This window comes from Simochromis diagramma, unplaced genomic scaffold (assembly GCF_900408965.1).
Source record: "Simochromis diagramma unplaced genomic scaffold, fSimDia1.1 OVJJ01000802.1, whole genome shotgun sequence".
NCBI lineage: Eukaryota > Metazoa > Chordata > Actinopteri > Cichliformes > Cichlidae > Simochromis > Simochromis diagramma.
In genome coordinates, this window is record NW_024387492.1 from 20,536,415 (window position 1) to 20,553,430 (window position 17,016).

General features: G+C 38.6%; 1 protein-coding gene across 1 annotated transcript; it reads left to right on the forward strand.

Annotated features, from left to right (window-relative positions):
* Window positions 1–383: 383 nt before the first annotated feature.
* On the forward strand, window positions 384–11,463 carry LOC120725326 (cysteine-rich protein 2-like). Its single transcript, XM_040018144.1, has 8 exons — window positions 384–572; window positions 4,948–5,042; window positions 6,638–6,695; window positions 6,784–6,915; window positions 7,694–7,762; window positions 7,910–8,004; window positions 9,251–9,308; window positions 9,895–11,463. Exons 1-8 carry the CDS (start codon window positions 530–532, stop codon window positions 9,957–9,959), a joined length of 615 nt encoding a protein of 204 aa, XP_039874078.1. The 5' UTR covers window positions 384–529; the 3' UTR covers window positions 9,960–11,463.
* Window positions 11,464–17,016: the final 5,553 nt, after the last annotated feature.

Consider the following 17,016-nt stretch of genomic DNA (forward strand, 5'->3'; position numbering starts at 1 on the left):
ATATCAGATTAACCAGATTTCCAAACCAGAGGCTGGCACAGCAATGTATATATGTGCATATGGGTTTACAATAATTAATGGAGTAGAACGTGTGCAATAAAAACTTTCTTTAATGCTCTCTTGGTTTTTAAAAGTGTAACTAGAGCCTTGGGCTGATGCTGGTACTATATTGAGAAATTTGAGTGGCAGCAGTGCATTCAGCAGATGTTCTCTGGAAATGATGATAATGTAAAAAGCAATGTGATAATTTGGCCGAGGCTTTTTTTTTTTTTTTTTTGAAAAAGCTTTTACAGGATATGCAGAGGCATAAATGTACATTTTTGTCTGGTGGGTTGCGAGCTGCATGATGTCACCCCGAGGGCGGAGTTATACAATTGAAAGAGAAGAAGCAGAGGGTGGATGTGAGGCGCAGTCTCATCACAGTCACCGCCGCCGTCAGCATCATCTGAGGTGTGTCTGCGCCGCCGGAGCTGCAGACAGACAGAAAGGACCAACAGAAAAAGATCCTGTTCCTCTCTTTACACCGACTATGGCGTCAAAATGTCCAAAATGCGAGAAAACGGTGTATTTCGGTGAGTGAGCAGCCGCTGCAGAGGCCGCCCAGCATCATGATTCTAACAGATGCGATGACCGCTGGGTGGGAGTGTTATAGTCAACCGGGGGGTGCTTATAATATGAAAGACTGACAGTGCAGTATTCTTTAAATCGACTTTTACTTATAATCGATAACGTGTTTTCTCGGATACAACATAATGAGAATTTGCGGATACATCACTGATTTTAGAGCTCTACAGAAGATTTGCACCCATTGATCAAAATGGGCATTGTTTTGTTATAAATAGGCTTATCGAGTCTCCCACACACAGAGAGACATAACTATTTAAGACACTCATTCATCCTGTTGGATGATTTTTATTATGTGTTAGGTGGAAACAATGATTAGAATCGTGAATGGTGGATTTTTGAATTCATTTACACATATGAATTATTTATTGGTAGCACATTAAAAATGCATTCACACTAAATCACTCATTATTTCCTTTACCATTTGCACAGAACAAAGAGATTTTTAACTGGAATCCTTTGAGGTTTTGTGTGATGTTATCTTGTGGGCAAACTAACTAATAGAGTCTGTCTTTATATTCATCGATCACATTCTTGCATCCTTTTTATTGGACCACACATTTACCGTGTTGTCTATCTTTGTTGGGGTAATAACAGCTGATCAGTCAAGCCAGTATTAGTCAAACTAATTATATACAAGTGTCACAACATAATCTCCACATCAGTGATATTTATATTTACAGTGTGAAAATGTTACTGTCGTGTCACTGAGTCAAAGTACTTTAAAATATACAGTATGAATATTATTTGTCTTTATACAGTGGCATCCTCTGTCACTGTATGGGGCATAATTTCACCCACGTAAAGGCATGTAAATTTATTTATTTATCTATTTTAACCTGTCAAATTTGATTTAAAGCTTGAAAGTCTTTTACAGAATATATCAAAATAAGCATGTAACTACATTACAATACAAAACTCTGGGTCCTAAAAGCAGTCCAACAGAATGTCAGAGAAATTCACAGCTGAGTACCACGGACACGTTGCCAGATTGGATGTGAAATCAAAGTGACAGTTTTTCTCTAAAACTGATCCAAAAATTCCCCAGATGGTGAATCTCAGAGTCCAACAGACAACTGGTGCATATCGACACAACCCATATCAGGCAGTGATGGGTTCACTATGTTTGGATAAGATTACAGGGAGCCATTAACAGACCTGTAGTCATAGCCTCAGCTGTGTTTTCTGACAGCTTGTGAAAAATCCTTTTTATGTTGGCTTTTAGAAGCAGGTAGGATGAGTTTAAGCATGTTAATCCCTGGTTACTGGATACTATATTCACTTGATAGTAGACAATACTGTCAAATAGGGTGAGGTACTATGATACTAAGGAGTTAATTTAACATCTATTTTTAGCTTCTTCTTTTTTCCATTTTGGTGCAATGCCATATGGCATGGTAAATAATTGATTGATTTGCCAATTCGTTTTATGGATCAATATTCTTTTTGTTCTTTCCCCTTCCCCATTTCTCTGGAAAACAACAGCAAAACCACACCCTGCAGGCTCAGTCAAACTGCTGCTCTCTCTCTCTCTCTTTTGAAACTCTGCAGGAAATTAGAAGCTTTAAAAAAAAAAACGAGGTTCTGCAAAAATGTATTCCTCCTAGAAGTGGATACTGTTGTTTTGCAGGGGATTTTATTACAGTAGAGATAGTTTAGCCTTTAGGATTTCTGGATGCAAAGTTCTCGATAGCCATAAAGAAGATGATGCTCGAGACACGGAGTCTATAATGTGATTTTTAAATAATAAACTGAGCTAATGTGATTTCTTCAGTAAATTCAGTTCCTTGAGTAAGAACCCAGAAGAAAACCAATGTTATGCTGTGCAGACTTGAGCCCTTCACCATCCAGGCATAGTTCTGTGTGTCGGTGTGACTTACTGTCAGATATCACACTGACAGGGAGGCCAGGCATTGAGTCTAAACAGGAAGTGTCATGTTGTATCAGTCTCAGGGTATCAGCTGAGATATTTTGGGAGGAGGACAAACAGATAAGTAACTGTCAGTGAATTTCTCGCTCCCTCTGTCCATCCTCCTGTCTTTTAGACAAAAAAGTCTCTGTGACTGAAACTGCGGGTCTTAAAAAGGGGGTTATGATGTTTTTCTTTTGACTGAACAGAGTAATATTTGTTTTCCCTCTTGACTCACACTGTATGTATTTTTCCCTTGCAGTCACATAAATAACTGGGTAGAAAAAAAAAAACAGTTCAGTCATGACCGCTGTAGTCCACAGAAGACAGCTCTTTCCATCTATGGTAATTTGGTGGTACAGTGTGGTACAGCTCTGTCCTACCATAATGTGCAGAAATGAAAAGTTGGTGGTGGAAAGAGCAACAGCAAGACCCCCTGTACAGAGCAGAGCAGGTATCACATGACCATGGGTAATACCTTAATAAGGAGCAGCATGAACGGGAAGAGCATGGGTGGAAGTGGGTTGCAAAGTGACTTGGACAACAGAGTAATTTGAACACACTGTACTATGTGTTATGTTTGCAGCAGGTGTCATTAAAGTGCACTCTAGTTTCTGTGATTTCCAACTTGTATTTGTGTCCATTATGCTAAAAGGGATTGCATTCATTTCCAATTCAGTATTTTCATTAAAGGGCTCAATCAAAGTGGCTGTGCTGGATTCAAAGTTGAAAATGATTGTTAACTATCTTATTCTTGGCCTCGGTGAAGTCCTTCACTCCATCCTCCATGTGAAACAAGTTGTTCTAGTTCTTCTCTCTTTATGCCCACTTTTTCTGAGTGGTGTTAGACATGTCACACATATATGTGTGAAAGTTACTGCAGTTTTTGCTTTGTGTGTATGAGTTCCACCTTCGTTAAACACAGTTTTAATGTTAAAGGACTAGTTGGTTGTCAGTTTTGTGGGTTTTTGATATGGTATATATTCACTACTCTGTGGTTTTAAGCATTAAGACTGGAAACAGAGGAAAACCTCCAAAAGTCCCTGCTGTGCTAACATTATCCAAAGATCATCCATTATCCAGACAGGAAAGAGATCAGTTGTTTGATCGACCTCGCCAAATTTTAAAAAAGGTATTTTTTAAGACTTCACATTTAGATTTACCTTCAGATTAAGGTAACTTTAGTATGTGAAGGGATGGAAGAACAGACAGTAGCTCTATTAAAAAAAGGAATAAATAAGAAAAATGGAAATGTCTGAGTCACCACACTGCCCTTTAGAAAGCAGTGGAAAGAATGTGCTTCAGGCTGATATGAACTCATAAGTGCCCATTAAATGTCGTCTGTCACTTCGACCGTCACTCGGCTGTTATAATTCAGAATACATTAGTGCTTATGTTGTGTATTCAGGTTGTGTCAGAAAATATAATTGCTACTGTACTTCATATGCTGACACACACCCCCACAAAAACCTTAATAACAGTGCATATCATTTCTTCCAAAGGTTGCTGGACCCATATGTGAAGGTTGATTTCATGGCAAAAATAGCTACTTTTTGTATCAAAATAACCTTTTTTTTTTTAGGACAAAATGTTTCTTTTTCTCATAGAAAAGATGGGTTCTGTTCAAAGCAGCAGCAAAAGGATCCTGCCTGTGGAGGAGTGTTTGCACTGGTGCACAAATAAAGCACAAAAAGAAAGAGAAAAAAAAACGTTTTCCCCTTTCTCTGCATTCAGTGGCAGCGCTCTTTTCTAAGCACTAAAGCACTGACCCATAGAGGATGGCTCTTTCTCAACAGTCACTGCATTTATTTTGTAAAAGTATGACTCAGACTTCATTGAGTGCACTTATAATCAGATTTTAATAACATATTCCCTCTGTCAAGAATGCTATGTGATTGGTACTGTATGATTTGTTAGTTTGTTTATTAGTTTTCAGGATTACTCAAAAGGTTATACACAGATTTGAATTCAAACTTTACCAGAGTTATAAACTGATCCAACTTAAAAGTAAGTAATATTTGTTAGTGGGGGCAGAACTGTAGTGCCGCGGTCAGAGCTTCACACCAAGAAGGTCCTGGGTTTGAATCCAGCCTTCTGAGTAGAGATTGCATATTTCTTTTCCTTTGTGGGTCTTCTGGTTGCAGTGGGTTCTTCCCAAAATTCAAATAATCTAAATTGTTTATAGCGTCCCCGCCCACTCACACACACACACACACTACCAATGAATTATTGCAAACTAGTCCAGATATCGTTTTGGATCCAAAGACTTATATATGCATGCTGTGACAAACTTATGACTTCATTAAGTTCATTATATTATAAGAAATTCCAGGACTAAGTCCATTTATTTTATGTTTCATAAACCAAAAGCACGATATAACATCAAACGATCTTTGTCTCTTCCTGTCCCACAGCGGAGAAAGTGTCATCTTTAGGGAAAGACTGGCACAAGTTCTGTCTAAAATGTGAGCGCTGCAACAAAACTCTGAATCCGGGAGGCCATGCTGAGGTAACAGGATGTGAAGAGTGTATATGCTTCATTTTCCTTGTGCAGTTATGATTTGTTTTTGTTTTATGAAGTGCAAATATTTCATGTTCAAAGGTTATGTTGGTAGGCTACATTGCATCAACATAATAAACCGTGACTGCGAACAATAATGTCCCATGCACTCTGAGGCTGTAAGCTGTTTGAGATGAGCCTGGTTTGATGGTAAAATACAGACTTTTTGAAATCAACCAAAAAACCTGATCATTTAACATCAGCAGAAAGTAGCTGGAGTTTTTGGACAGTTACTGTGCTGTCTTTGAAAACACGTATGTACTGTGCAGGAAAGTCAGTACCTGTGTATCTTCAGTGCGTCACTCCTCTGAGAAACCTGGAAGCGCCTGTACTTTACTAAGGAGTTTAACATTGTCTGACATTGTTGTAGAGAACCATAAACCAGAAGGCGTAAATCTCAGAGACAACAGGGTTTCACACATCTTAGTGCTTTGATGAGATGGCAGTTTCAACTGTTGATTAAAGAAAATAGACTTGAATCGTGGTTATGTGCATGTAGTGCAAGTTAAATATGAAAATGAGTGTGCTTAGCCTAATCATGTTTAAATAAGCTCAAAGATTTGTACTCTGTGTCCCCTTTAATCATTGTTATAATGCATTTATATTCACATATGACAGCTCATCATCATTTACAATGCATGATGTTCTTCAGTCTGTTCAGAACAAACTCGGTACAAAATTAGCTGTACATAAAATTAACAGCTCAGCAGCCTGTTATTTAAAACTCATCAGACTTATCAGATTAAACTGCTTGTGGCTCTTGCTGTGTTTTAATTAGATTTTAAGAAGGAAGGGATGTACTGAAAATCACAGATGAGCTGACAATGGTATTCATTGTACGCTGCTAAAATGCATTGATTTAGTCAGTGAGAGCAACTTTATTGTCCATTATCTCCGTATTTTCTTCACAGTGCTTCATTTTGGCCTTTATTGTGCCATTTGTCTGCTTTCAGAATGGTTTTATTGTTAGTCTTCAGTTTTTTTTTGGTCTTGTCATGTGAACCACTTTGACATGCATATTTGCTTGAAAGGTTCAATTGAGTTTAGCTGAAAAACACATCCTGTGTGAATGTACATTCCTGGGATGACTGAAAAAACTCCACAGAGTATTTATATAAACGATGACAGTGTCTAGATGACAAGGAGCATTACTTTTACTGAATCAGTGAGGCTTATTTTATGTCTAAAAACAAAAGCGAGATAAGGGTTTTTATTACCATAAAAATAAATGGTTAGACAAACTCAAATGCCTTCAAATGCGATCCAAGTTTGGAGAATTATGTGAATCCACACAGACTGAAAACAACAGTTTATATAACTGCCGTTTTTTTTTTTTCTTTTTTCTGTCTGGTTCATAATATTAACAGTTACAGGTACAGCTTCAGTCCATTTGTATCTGCTTGATATTTTTTTAATTTGTATTTAAGGTCAACTGGAATCACAATTTCCCTGAGGGAACCTCCCCAGGGGTTAATAAAGTTCTATTCTATTCTATGTGTTAAGTAATGGATGTTTCCTCTGTCTGTCCCCTTTACACTGTGCAGCATGATGGAAAGCCTTATTGCCACAAGCCATGCTACGCCACCCTCTTTGGACCAAAAGGTGGGGTTTCCCCTGATGTGCAAATACAGACGATGAACACAGATTCATAAAACTTAGATTTATGAATTCTACCATTTGATGTTTTTAGGTGTAAACATCGGTGGAGCTGGATCCTACGTGTACGACAATCCTGTCAACGAAGCCCCTGCAGCCGTTTCCTTGGAAACAAACGCCAAACCAGAGGAGGAGAAAAAAGCCCCCGCACGGGGACCAGTGAAGGGTGAGAAATATGTGGAGCAGAAATAGAAAAACTGTCATATGGAAGGAGGAGAAACTCAGTGCCTCTGTGGCAGGATACAGTTTAATTTAGGTTTGGAACAGCAAACTAAAGAACACAAAAGGAATAAATGAGCCCCAGATATGTTTTAGGGAAAGTGAGAATTAATGGAGAAAACTAAGGACAGAAATATGAAGAATCAAAGCTAAAGTAAAAAATATCAATTAGTGCCTTAATCCTACAGCAAAGTAATGCATTTACGGGCACTGACATGAATTCATTTTCGTTTTCATTTATTTAATTTTACATGTTTTTATTATTATTATTATTATTATGACATTTTTAAACATTTTATGTTTTCCTGTGTATTTTCCCAGACATATTTATTTCTGTAGCCATTATTATTATTTTTATTTTGATGGTCTACACGCATGTGTCTTTAATTATCTTTTTGATGGTTTGTTCAGAAAGTGGTGCAGTCCATGTTCCTGTTGGTGCAAAGGTGCTGATCTCACTACAGCAGATTGATCATTACATCTCAAACTAGAGAACTGAGGCAATCTCTAATGCTGCAAAAACTGGCAGGATTAAATTACCTTACTTTATACCTATAATTATTTAAAACAATATTGTTTTCAGTTAGTTTCTAGGCTTCTGGCTTTACAGTACAACGAAAATGATGTAAACCACAAATTCTATCTAATGGCGTTTATTTAAATCACTAAATATCTGATGTAGTTACTATTAAGTTTTTTTGTTTAATTCATTGTAACTTTTGCAGCTGCAAGCTTCTCATCTTTCTCTGGAGGCCCCAACATCTGCCCCAGATGCAACAAGACAGTGTATTTTGGTGAGCAGAATGCTGTTTCATATTTAAATTCTGCGACAAGCATGTATTTGTCCTACATTTCTACATAAGCATTGGAAACTGTCTGTTTTAGTCCTCTGCTCGGTGTAATGACTGTCTCTACCATGGTCCATGTTTCTGTCTGTGCAGCTGAGAAGGTGTCATCTCTCGGGAAGAACTGGCACCGGCCTTGTCTGCGCTGTGAGAGATGCAATAAGACTCTGGCACCGGGCAGCCATGCAGAGGTGAGAGATGAGTCAGTTTGCAAAGCTGGAAATCAGAGTATTAGTAAAAATGTTAGTGTTTTTGATTAGATACACAGACAGTTACTCTAGTCATATTCAAAATGTATTCGTTTAATCAAGAAAGATCTCAGAGTGTGAAATCGTTGAACACAATTTTAATTTTCACAGAGATACACAACATCTTCGTCTTTTCTCTGTCATACAGTCATGTATTGTGTTTTCTTTACTGACTTAGATTATGTCACAAGATAGAAAAGGACACATTATCACAAGCTCCAGCTACACATTATGATAAATCTCTGATCTCCATTTTTCAATTTATTATTATGCCAAAAATGTTTAGTGAGTTTCTCTTTTTTTTCAGGTTGTTTTTATGGCTCCAGATTATTTTAATTGTACTAACTTAACATCAGTGCTAGTGATGGCATTTTGCTGTTTTAAAATGCACACAATGTGACTGTAATTATATGTGTGTAACTGTGGGTCTAGTCGAGGCGTCATCATGGGTGAAAGACAGAGTCAGTTCCTAGATGTTCTACAGGTAGATTGTCAAAAATACACATATAGTATTTGAGTCACATAAGAAAATGTTTTAGTTAATTCAGCCAAAGAATCAATAAACTTCTAACATGGTGAGACATCAGTGTCTGTCTGTTCACCGACAGTTCACAAGAGTCACAAAATGATCCCCTAATGGCTTTACACCCAAAGCATTCTGAGGGTTAAGATCACATTTGTCATTTTATAATCAGTAAACGTGAGCCGTGATGGCTCGTGAACCAGATGAGCCACTACATCACTGACATTCATCTTCATGTAATCATCTTTAATTTGTATAGCTGTAATTCAAAGGATTTAGTCTGTCAGGCTAAAGTAAAGGTGAGGTGTAACATCTCTGTGGCCACATCCCCATCCAGTTATTGTGCCCCAGACATGAGTTAGAAATAAGCTGAGCCTGTCTAGTGTTAAAATTCAATCCAGCCATCACATGATGAGATGTTGCTGAGGTGTAAAATGTGTTTGTTGCTGAATTTGATTGATGGCAGTTAATAGAAGCTGTTTATATTTAGCATATTGTGTTCTGGGGTTTTCAGCTGGTAGAAAAAAGAGAAAGCAGATAAATGTTGTAGTTGTTTCTATCTCATGTACACTGAATGTTGCTGAGAGTTAAGGTAGAATGAAACACTAAGTGAAAACATTTTCACATATGGAAGAATTGAGAGGAATGGTTTTCTCTGTGTTTCAGCATGATGGGCAGCCTTACTGCCACAAACCATGCTATGCTGTACTGTTTGGACCAAAAGGTATGTAATCTGAGTATGGGAGGGGGGGACTGGGCTGCGGGGAAGGCTGGTGCTGGACTGTTTTTTAAAACAATGGCTCAAACTACTGTGTCCCACAAAAATCTGTAAAATATGTTAATTTAGTGACATAAATACATCTGAGGCAGTCGTATTAGTCAGCTTTCAGGGTAGAAATAAATACTCACTGTTTTATGACCTTGAAGGATCAGATTCAATGTGACCTATAATACCAATATCTATGTCGATGTGAAATGTATATGAAGAGAAAAAAAACTGTGTGAGGATTTAAAAAGTCTAGTAAATACTATAATTGACATGGACAGCTAGTTAGTCTTTATTATTTAGTCTACAAGGCTGGAAAACTTTGGAAAATCTTAAGCTGTGTCTGTGTTATCATACTCCAGCTCCATGTTATTATAGCAAAGAAGGATACAATTATATGGAGTCGATGTTTGTATTTTTCAGGAACCAATCCCAAAACCTTTGCAAAGTGAACCATAACTAGCCAAATGGTTATTTCGTGTTAATGTATGTTTTTTGAATGAACAGACCCTTTAAATTTAAACGTCTGGTCTACCCTTCTCAGGCGTAAACACCGGAGGTGTCGGCAGCTACATCTACGACGATCCTGAAGCTGAAGCGCAGTCTTGAGCTCTGAAGCTGCTTCCAGCACGCAGACAGAGAAACGCCACCAGGACCCTCTGTGTCTCTATGATTTGCCTTCAGTGGTCATTGTGACAAATGATATGTACTACACTCACAGGGATGGAAACTTAGATGTTTATGTTGTATTTGTATATTGTTTATATATCTATTTTTTGTACCGAAACAGGCCTTTAATATGTCCTCCCATGTGACTTTCAGATTTGCCTTTGAGTTTCTTGGTTCTCTTTGCCAAATAATTATTAGCCTGTTACTATAGTGAATGAAGGCTCCTGTGTTCTTTTCACTCTGGATTAGTAGATTTTTGACTTTTGTGCACTTAAAACATGTACTGTATGAAAACAAACAAACAAACAAAAAAAAGTACCAGCCCTCCAGTTTATAGTCAGTGTTTTTTGAACAAGTTTGTCTTGGTTCTATAAATACGAATGATAGCGTAGTGAAGATACACATTTTACAAAGGAGTGCATTTTAATGAATGCCATTAAGGTGATTTTGAGGGTTGCTGCAAACAAGAAATGATCTGCTGTTCTTCACATTTTATACAGTAAAAGTGTGTGATAGCAAACCTGAGTTCATTGTGACTGTGTTTCTGTTCCCAGCAAATATGGTGGTTGGGGCCTGTGTGAGTTTCAGATTTTATGGAAACCCACACAGCTCACAGTGGGAAGCCAACTGCAGACCCCTGTACTGGCATGAGAGGCAAGACAGATGGGCACCAGAGGGGCAACACATAGTGCGGGCTGCCCACACTAAGCAGAAAGGAGTCCACAGTACCGCTATGCAGTGTACTCACAGTATGCCCACGCTCTAGGCCTGGGCTGCCATACTGGGGACCATCCTTGGCCTCACAGTGTAAGGCCCACCTGTGCTCCCTGGTACATTACAACCAGCAAATGGTATGAAGTGTGAAAACAAAAACATTACTTTCTGCTGCTCTCTTGTTGCACCACATATTTCATTTTTACATGGATGTCCTTCTTGTCACAAACCCCAAGCATTTATATATTTTTCCAGTCTCAAATGGACATTTGGTTTGTCAGGTCAATGTTTGAACTACAACACCATGGAGGCTTTGAATCAGTCGCCTTCTTTCAGCTTCATTTTTCTGACAGTGTAATATAACATTTGGTTCCATCTCCTCCACACTAGTCACATCTCCCTGTATGGCGTTTCTTTAATTATTATTAATGTCCTAGCAAACATGTCTGCACAGCGCCACACTGGGCAGCTGTGGGTGAACTGTTTGCTGGATACACACACAGTCTATTACGAAACAGTCATGTCAAAGGGGAAACATGATTTAGTTGGTTAGCCTTTTATTCTATAAACTGTTAAAAAGAATTTCAACCAAAATTTGAATTGTGTCTTCATGTTGCTTGTTATGTGTGACCAACAGCCAGAAATGCCATAAGAAAGGCAAGGCAAGTGTATTTATGTAGCACAATTCAACAACAAGGTGATTCAAGGTGCTTTACAGAGACATTAAAAAACAAAAACAAATAAAAAGCATGATTTAAAATTGAAAAAAAGAAAAAAAGAAGGAACAGTAGATAAAATCAGTAGTTAAAATGTAAGTTTTGAAATTTAAGCTTAAAAGTATGGATTTGGTGTTTTATTCAAAAGCAGCTGAGAACAGGTGAGTCTTCAACCTGGATTTAAATAAACTGAGTGTTTCAGCTGATCTGAGGCTTTCTGGGAGTTTGTTCCAGATATAAGGAGCATAAAAGCTGAATGCAGCTTCTCCGTGTCTGGTTCTGACTCTGGGAACTGATAAAAAAAAAAACGGATCCAGATGACCTGAGGGATCTGGAAGGTTCATACTGGGTCAGGAGGACACTGATGTATTTTGGTCCTAAACCATTCAAAGCTTTATAGACCAGCATCAGAACTTTAAAGTCTATCCTCTGACGGACAGGCAGCCAGTGTAAAGAGCTCAGAGCTGGACTGATGTGGTCCACTTTTTTAGTCTTAGTGAGGACTCAAGCAGCAGAGTTCTGAATGAGCTGTAGTTGTCTGACTGTTTTTTTAGGTAGACCTGTAAAGATGCTGTTACAGTAATCAAGCCTACTAAAGATGAATGCATGGACTAGTTTTTCCAGGTCCTGTTGAGACATCAGATCTTTTATCCTTGAAATATTCTTGAGGTGATAGTAAGCTGACTGTGTTGTTCTAAGTTTAGAAAAACAGTCAAACTGCTTCCATCACTACACCCAAATTTCTAACCTGGTTTGTGGTTTTTAGGTGTATAGATTGAAGTTCTCTGGTGACCTGTAATCGTTTTTCTTTGGCACCAAAGACTATTACTTCAGTTTTGTTTTTGTTTAGCTGGAGAAAATTGTGGCACAACCAGTCATTAATTTCCTCAATGCATTTACCAAGAGCCTGTACAGGGCCTCGGTCTCCTGGTGACATTGTCTTTTAAAGCTTTGGATTGTGATGCCCCTGCTTACATTTATGATCTTTTAGAACCCCATGCTCCCTCTCGCAGCCTGAGATCTTCTAATCAAAGGCTGTTGGTAGTCTCTCGAACATATTTTAAAACCAGAGGTGATAGATCTTTTAGAGCGGTGGCCCCCAGGTTGTGGAATGCTCTCCCTCCATCATTACGTTGCCTTGATTGTATTTATTCTTTTAAAAAGCAGCTTAAGACTCATTTATTTAGATTGGCTTTTAATTAGATTTGTGCTGTGTGTTTTATTATTAATGTATTGTATGTATTTCTGTTTTATATTACTGTGAAGCACGTTGTGGTTTTTATCCTGTGAAAAGTGCTATATAAATAAACTGATTTGATTGTGATATATATTTGTGTGTCATCTGCATAGCTGTGATAGTTTATTTTGTTGTTCTTTATAATCTGTGCCAGTGGGAGCATGTAAATGTTAAACAGAAGGGGTCCCAGGATGGAACCTTGGGGGACTCCACATGTGATACTTGTCTGCTCAGATGTGAAGTTACCTATTGATACAAAGTATTTCCTGTTTTCTACGTATGTTTTGAACCAGTTTAGTACAGTTCCTGAAAGACCTGCCCAGTTCTCCAGTCATTTGAGTAATATGTTGTGGTCAACTGTATCAAATGCTGCACTGAGATCCAGTAAAACTAAGACTGACATTTTTCCACTGTCTGTATTCAGACATATGTCATTAAACACTTTGGTCAGAGCGGTTTCAGTGCTGTGGTTCTGTCTAAAACCTGACTGGAAGTTCATCATAGCAGTTATTCTGTGTTAAGAAGTAATTAAGCTGTTGAGAAACTGCTTTTTCAATGATCTTACTTAAAAATGGGAGATTTGAGATCGGCCTGTAGTTGTTCATTTGTGTCTTGTCAAGATTGTCCTTTTTCAGTATAGGTTTAATTACAGCAGTTTTTAGTGGTTCTGGAAACACACCTGACATTAAAGAAAAGTCGACGATCTGTAACAGGTCTGACTCCAAAGTCTTTGAGGCCTTTTTGAAAAAAACTTGTTGGCAGGACATCTAAACAGCAGGAGGAGGAGTTCAGTTAACCTAAGATGTCCTCCAGATCTTTGCTGTTAATAGGATGAAACTGTTTCATGGTGTTTAAACAGTTTTTCGGTGGACACAGTACATATCCTGAATCTGCTGTTGATGTACCAATTGCTTGTCTAATCTTTTGGATTTTGTCTGTGAAGAATTTGGCAAAGTCATTGCAGGCCATGGTCGAATGAAGTTCAGCTGCCACTGACACAGGAGGGTTTGTTAGCCTGTCAACTGTAGCAAATAAGACCCGAGCATTATGACTGTTTTTGGTGATGATGTCAGCGAAGTAGGACCTCCTTGCACTCCTCAGTTGTAAATTATAATTGCGAAGTTTCTCTTTATGATGTCATAATGAACCTGGAGCTTTGTTTTTCTCCATCTGCGCTCAGCTTTCCTACACTCTCTTTTTTCATTTTTCACCAGTGTGGAGTTTCTCCATGGAGACTTCTTCCTTCCAGAGATAACCTTCACCTCAATGGGAGCAATAGTGTCCATAACATTTAACATTTTAGCATTGAAGCTATTGACGAGCTCATTGACTGAACCCCTGGACAGGTCAGGTGTTAATGGGAAGACCTGGTTAAAGATCTCACTACTGTATTCAGTTATACACCGTTTTGTGATCACTGCTGTTGATATATTTGTGTGGGCTGAGATTTTACTTTCAAAGAAAACACAATAATGATCAGACAGGCCCACATCAGACACAGTAACCTTTGAAATGCTCAGGCCCTTGGAGATCAGTAGGTCAAGAGTGTGTCCTCTATTATGTGTGGCCTCTCTTACATCCTGAGTCAGCCCAAAGTTGCCCAAAGTGTTACTCTGGTCTTCAGTTCCTTTGTCCTGAGGGTTGTCCACATGGATGTTAAAATCCCCAACAATAATTACACAGTCGAAATCAACACAGATCACAGACAGCAGTTCACTGAGATCATTAAAAAAGTCAGTGCAGTATTTGGGAGGCCTGTAAACATTAAGAAACACAGCTTTGGATGGGGCCTTCAGCTGTGAAGCCACATATTCAAAAGACTGAAAACTTCCAGGAGATAGCTGCTTACATTGAAATGATTCATTAAATAAGACAGCAACCCCTCCTCCTCTCCTGCTCACCCTGGCCTCACTGATAAAACTGTAGTTAGGGGGGGTCATCTCGATGAGAACAGCTCCACTGTTACTTTGGTCCAACCAAGTTTCAGTTAAAAACATAAAATCAAGGCTGTGCTCAGTGATTAAATCATTAATTAAAAATGTTTTCCCAGCTAAAGATCTAACGTTTAACAAAGCCAACTTAAGTGTTTTAGAGGCATTACTTGTCCCCTCGTGTTTGGGAGCAGTCTGTGGCACACAAGGTATGTTTACTATATTTAAAGATCTTTTAGAGTGCAGATCTCTGTGTTTTGACCAGGCCACATGTCTCCTTCTGTCACCTAAAAGTACCGAACTTTTAAAACCTTCTAGTAAACAGGGTCCCAGCTTCTCCTGGGAAAAGTCACCACTGCCATAATCCTCGCAGCCCAGACCCTCCACACATCACACATCAGACTGTGGAGACAGAGCATGAAGGTGGTAAGGAGGAACTAAGGGGGCGGGGCTGGGCAATGTAACTTTGATTGCACTGTTGAGGGCGGGGCTCGGTGACAAACCTTTGGCCGCTCTGGTGGGGGGTTTATGGGGGACAAAAAGGGATTGGGCCGGGGGGTAGATCTAAGCCCAGCATTGACCCGCTCCATCATCTCTTCAGTGAATTTCAGGTGTGGGGAGGAGGGTGATGGCCTGTCAGGGGTTTGGGGGAAGGTCGTGGTCCCTGGTCCTGGTCGTTGGTGTTGTTGAGAGTTGGAAGCAAATAGGGACCCCTCTTCTTGCCTCTGATGTCTCTCCTTTCTGAAGCTCTTCCCGGGTGGGGGCAGATGAAGATCCTCCTCAAGGTTTCTGCTGGGCTTTGTCTGTTCTTGCATACTGACAATGAACTCAGGTTTGCTATCACACAAGTGTCAAATCCTTGCAGTGCAATTACTGTAACTGACATTTTTTTGTCTTAGCTGATTATTTGAGAACTAAAATGTTAGCTTTTAAAATTAAAAAGACCAATCATAACCTGCTTACAAGCAAAGAACACATTCATGCTGGAAAAATATTAGCAGTACCATGAATTGAAATGCATGTATTCTGTGGTTATTGTGTAGTCATTTTTCTCTCTTGCGTTAGACTTCTTGTTGAGGTCGTGGGTATATTGAGTATATAGGAGGAGATGTACTTAAATTATTTATTTTGTTGTTTATTTAATACATAAGCAGACTTAAGTCAATAATGTTAAACTGTGTCCATTTAGATAATCCTAGGTGCACGCTACATGGCATTCCACAAGGATGTCAAACATTTGTTTTTAGGTGTTATTAGCTGCAGCAGGAATCCCCATAAACCGTACATATGTACATCTGTCTAAATATAATCTTACAAGTAAAATAAGTAACTTTAAAAATATACAATCAAATATAACAAGGGTAGTCTAACAGGACATAAAAATAGAGCACTCAAAATTCCTCACGAAATCTCACAGGGGTTGTTTTGCTCACTCTTGAAAGCTGCTCCGGCTAAGGAAAGTGGGCGCTCTTGCGGTGCAGTTCATTTCTTTACCACAAGGCGTCACTGACGGACCGTTAAAGGTATACCTTTAATTCATTCGGTTGTTTGTTTGTTTTCATTGTGAAATATTTAAAAGCTTATCTATTATTGACAGGGGTTATATAAATTAATAAATTAATATGTGTCTTCATCCATAGTATTTCAAACACAGTGATACAGAGAAGACTTTAATGAGATCGGAGACCTCTTATTAATCAGAGAAATTAATGTTTGATGTCTAAATTTCAGGAAGAAGGAAACTTCAAGTCAGACATCCCCCAAGAACATCAGAGCAGGGTGCAGGTTTCTACAGGTCTGTTTGTAGTCTGTCACATGACAACAACAAACAGCCTACTAACTGCACTGGCAACATAAGCCCTGCCCACTGCAGCTGAAATTATTTATTTTGCTTTTCTTATATTACATTAATGCTCCGCCTTTGAAAGACATAACCAAATAAAAAAACAGAGGAACTCAGAATAAAACGTCACTGGCAGGATGCGGTCTGACACGCCCCTTACTGGAAACACGGACCCCGGAAGTAGCAAAACATCCAGTTCAACAGACAAATACCGGAAGTTAAGGAGATTTTCTGCAAAATATACCAATATCTGCACTCCATGTCACCTTATGTTATGATTTCTACCGTTCTGACTTTTCCTCCAAGTGTTATTAAATGCTGATACTTAATTATTTCATTAATATTGTATTTTATATGGGTTACCAATGTTATTAGATTTTTTGGTTAAAATATTAATTTCATCATTTCATTATTAATAAATTAGGGTGGGTTGTATACGTTAAGGGTCAAAAATCAAACCTTTCTCGCAGAAATTCTCGTTTGAGTCTGAATGCCCTTTTGTACTTTGACGGATGCACAGTTAGTCGTTTTGCTTTGAAAGGTTCTACCGGAAGTG

Coding starts and splice junctions, on each gene's coding strand:
- LOC120725326 (XM_040018144.1), top strand. CDS start 530: ATGGCGTCAAAATGTCCAAAATGCGAGAAAACGGTGTATTTCG. Junction 5,043..6,637: donor ATCCGGGAGGCCATGCTGAG/GTAACAGGATGT, acceptor TACACTGTGCAG/CATGATGGAAAGCCTTATTG. Junction 6,696..6,783: donor CACCCTCTTTGGACCAAAAG/GTGGGGTTTCCC, acceptor TGATGTTTTTAG/GTGTAAACATCGGTGGAGCT.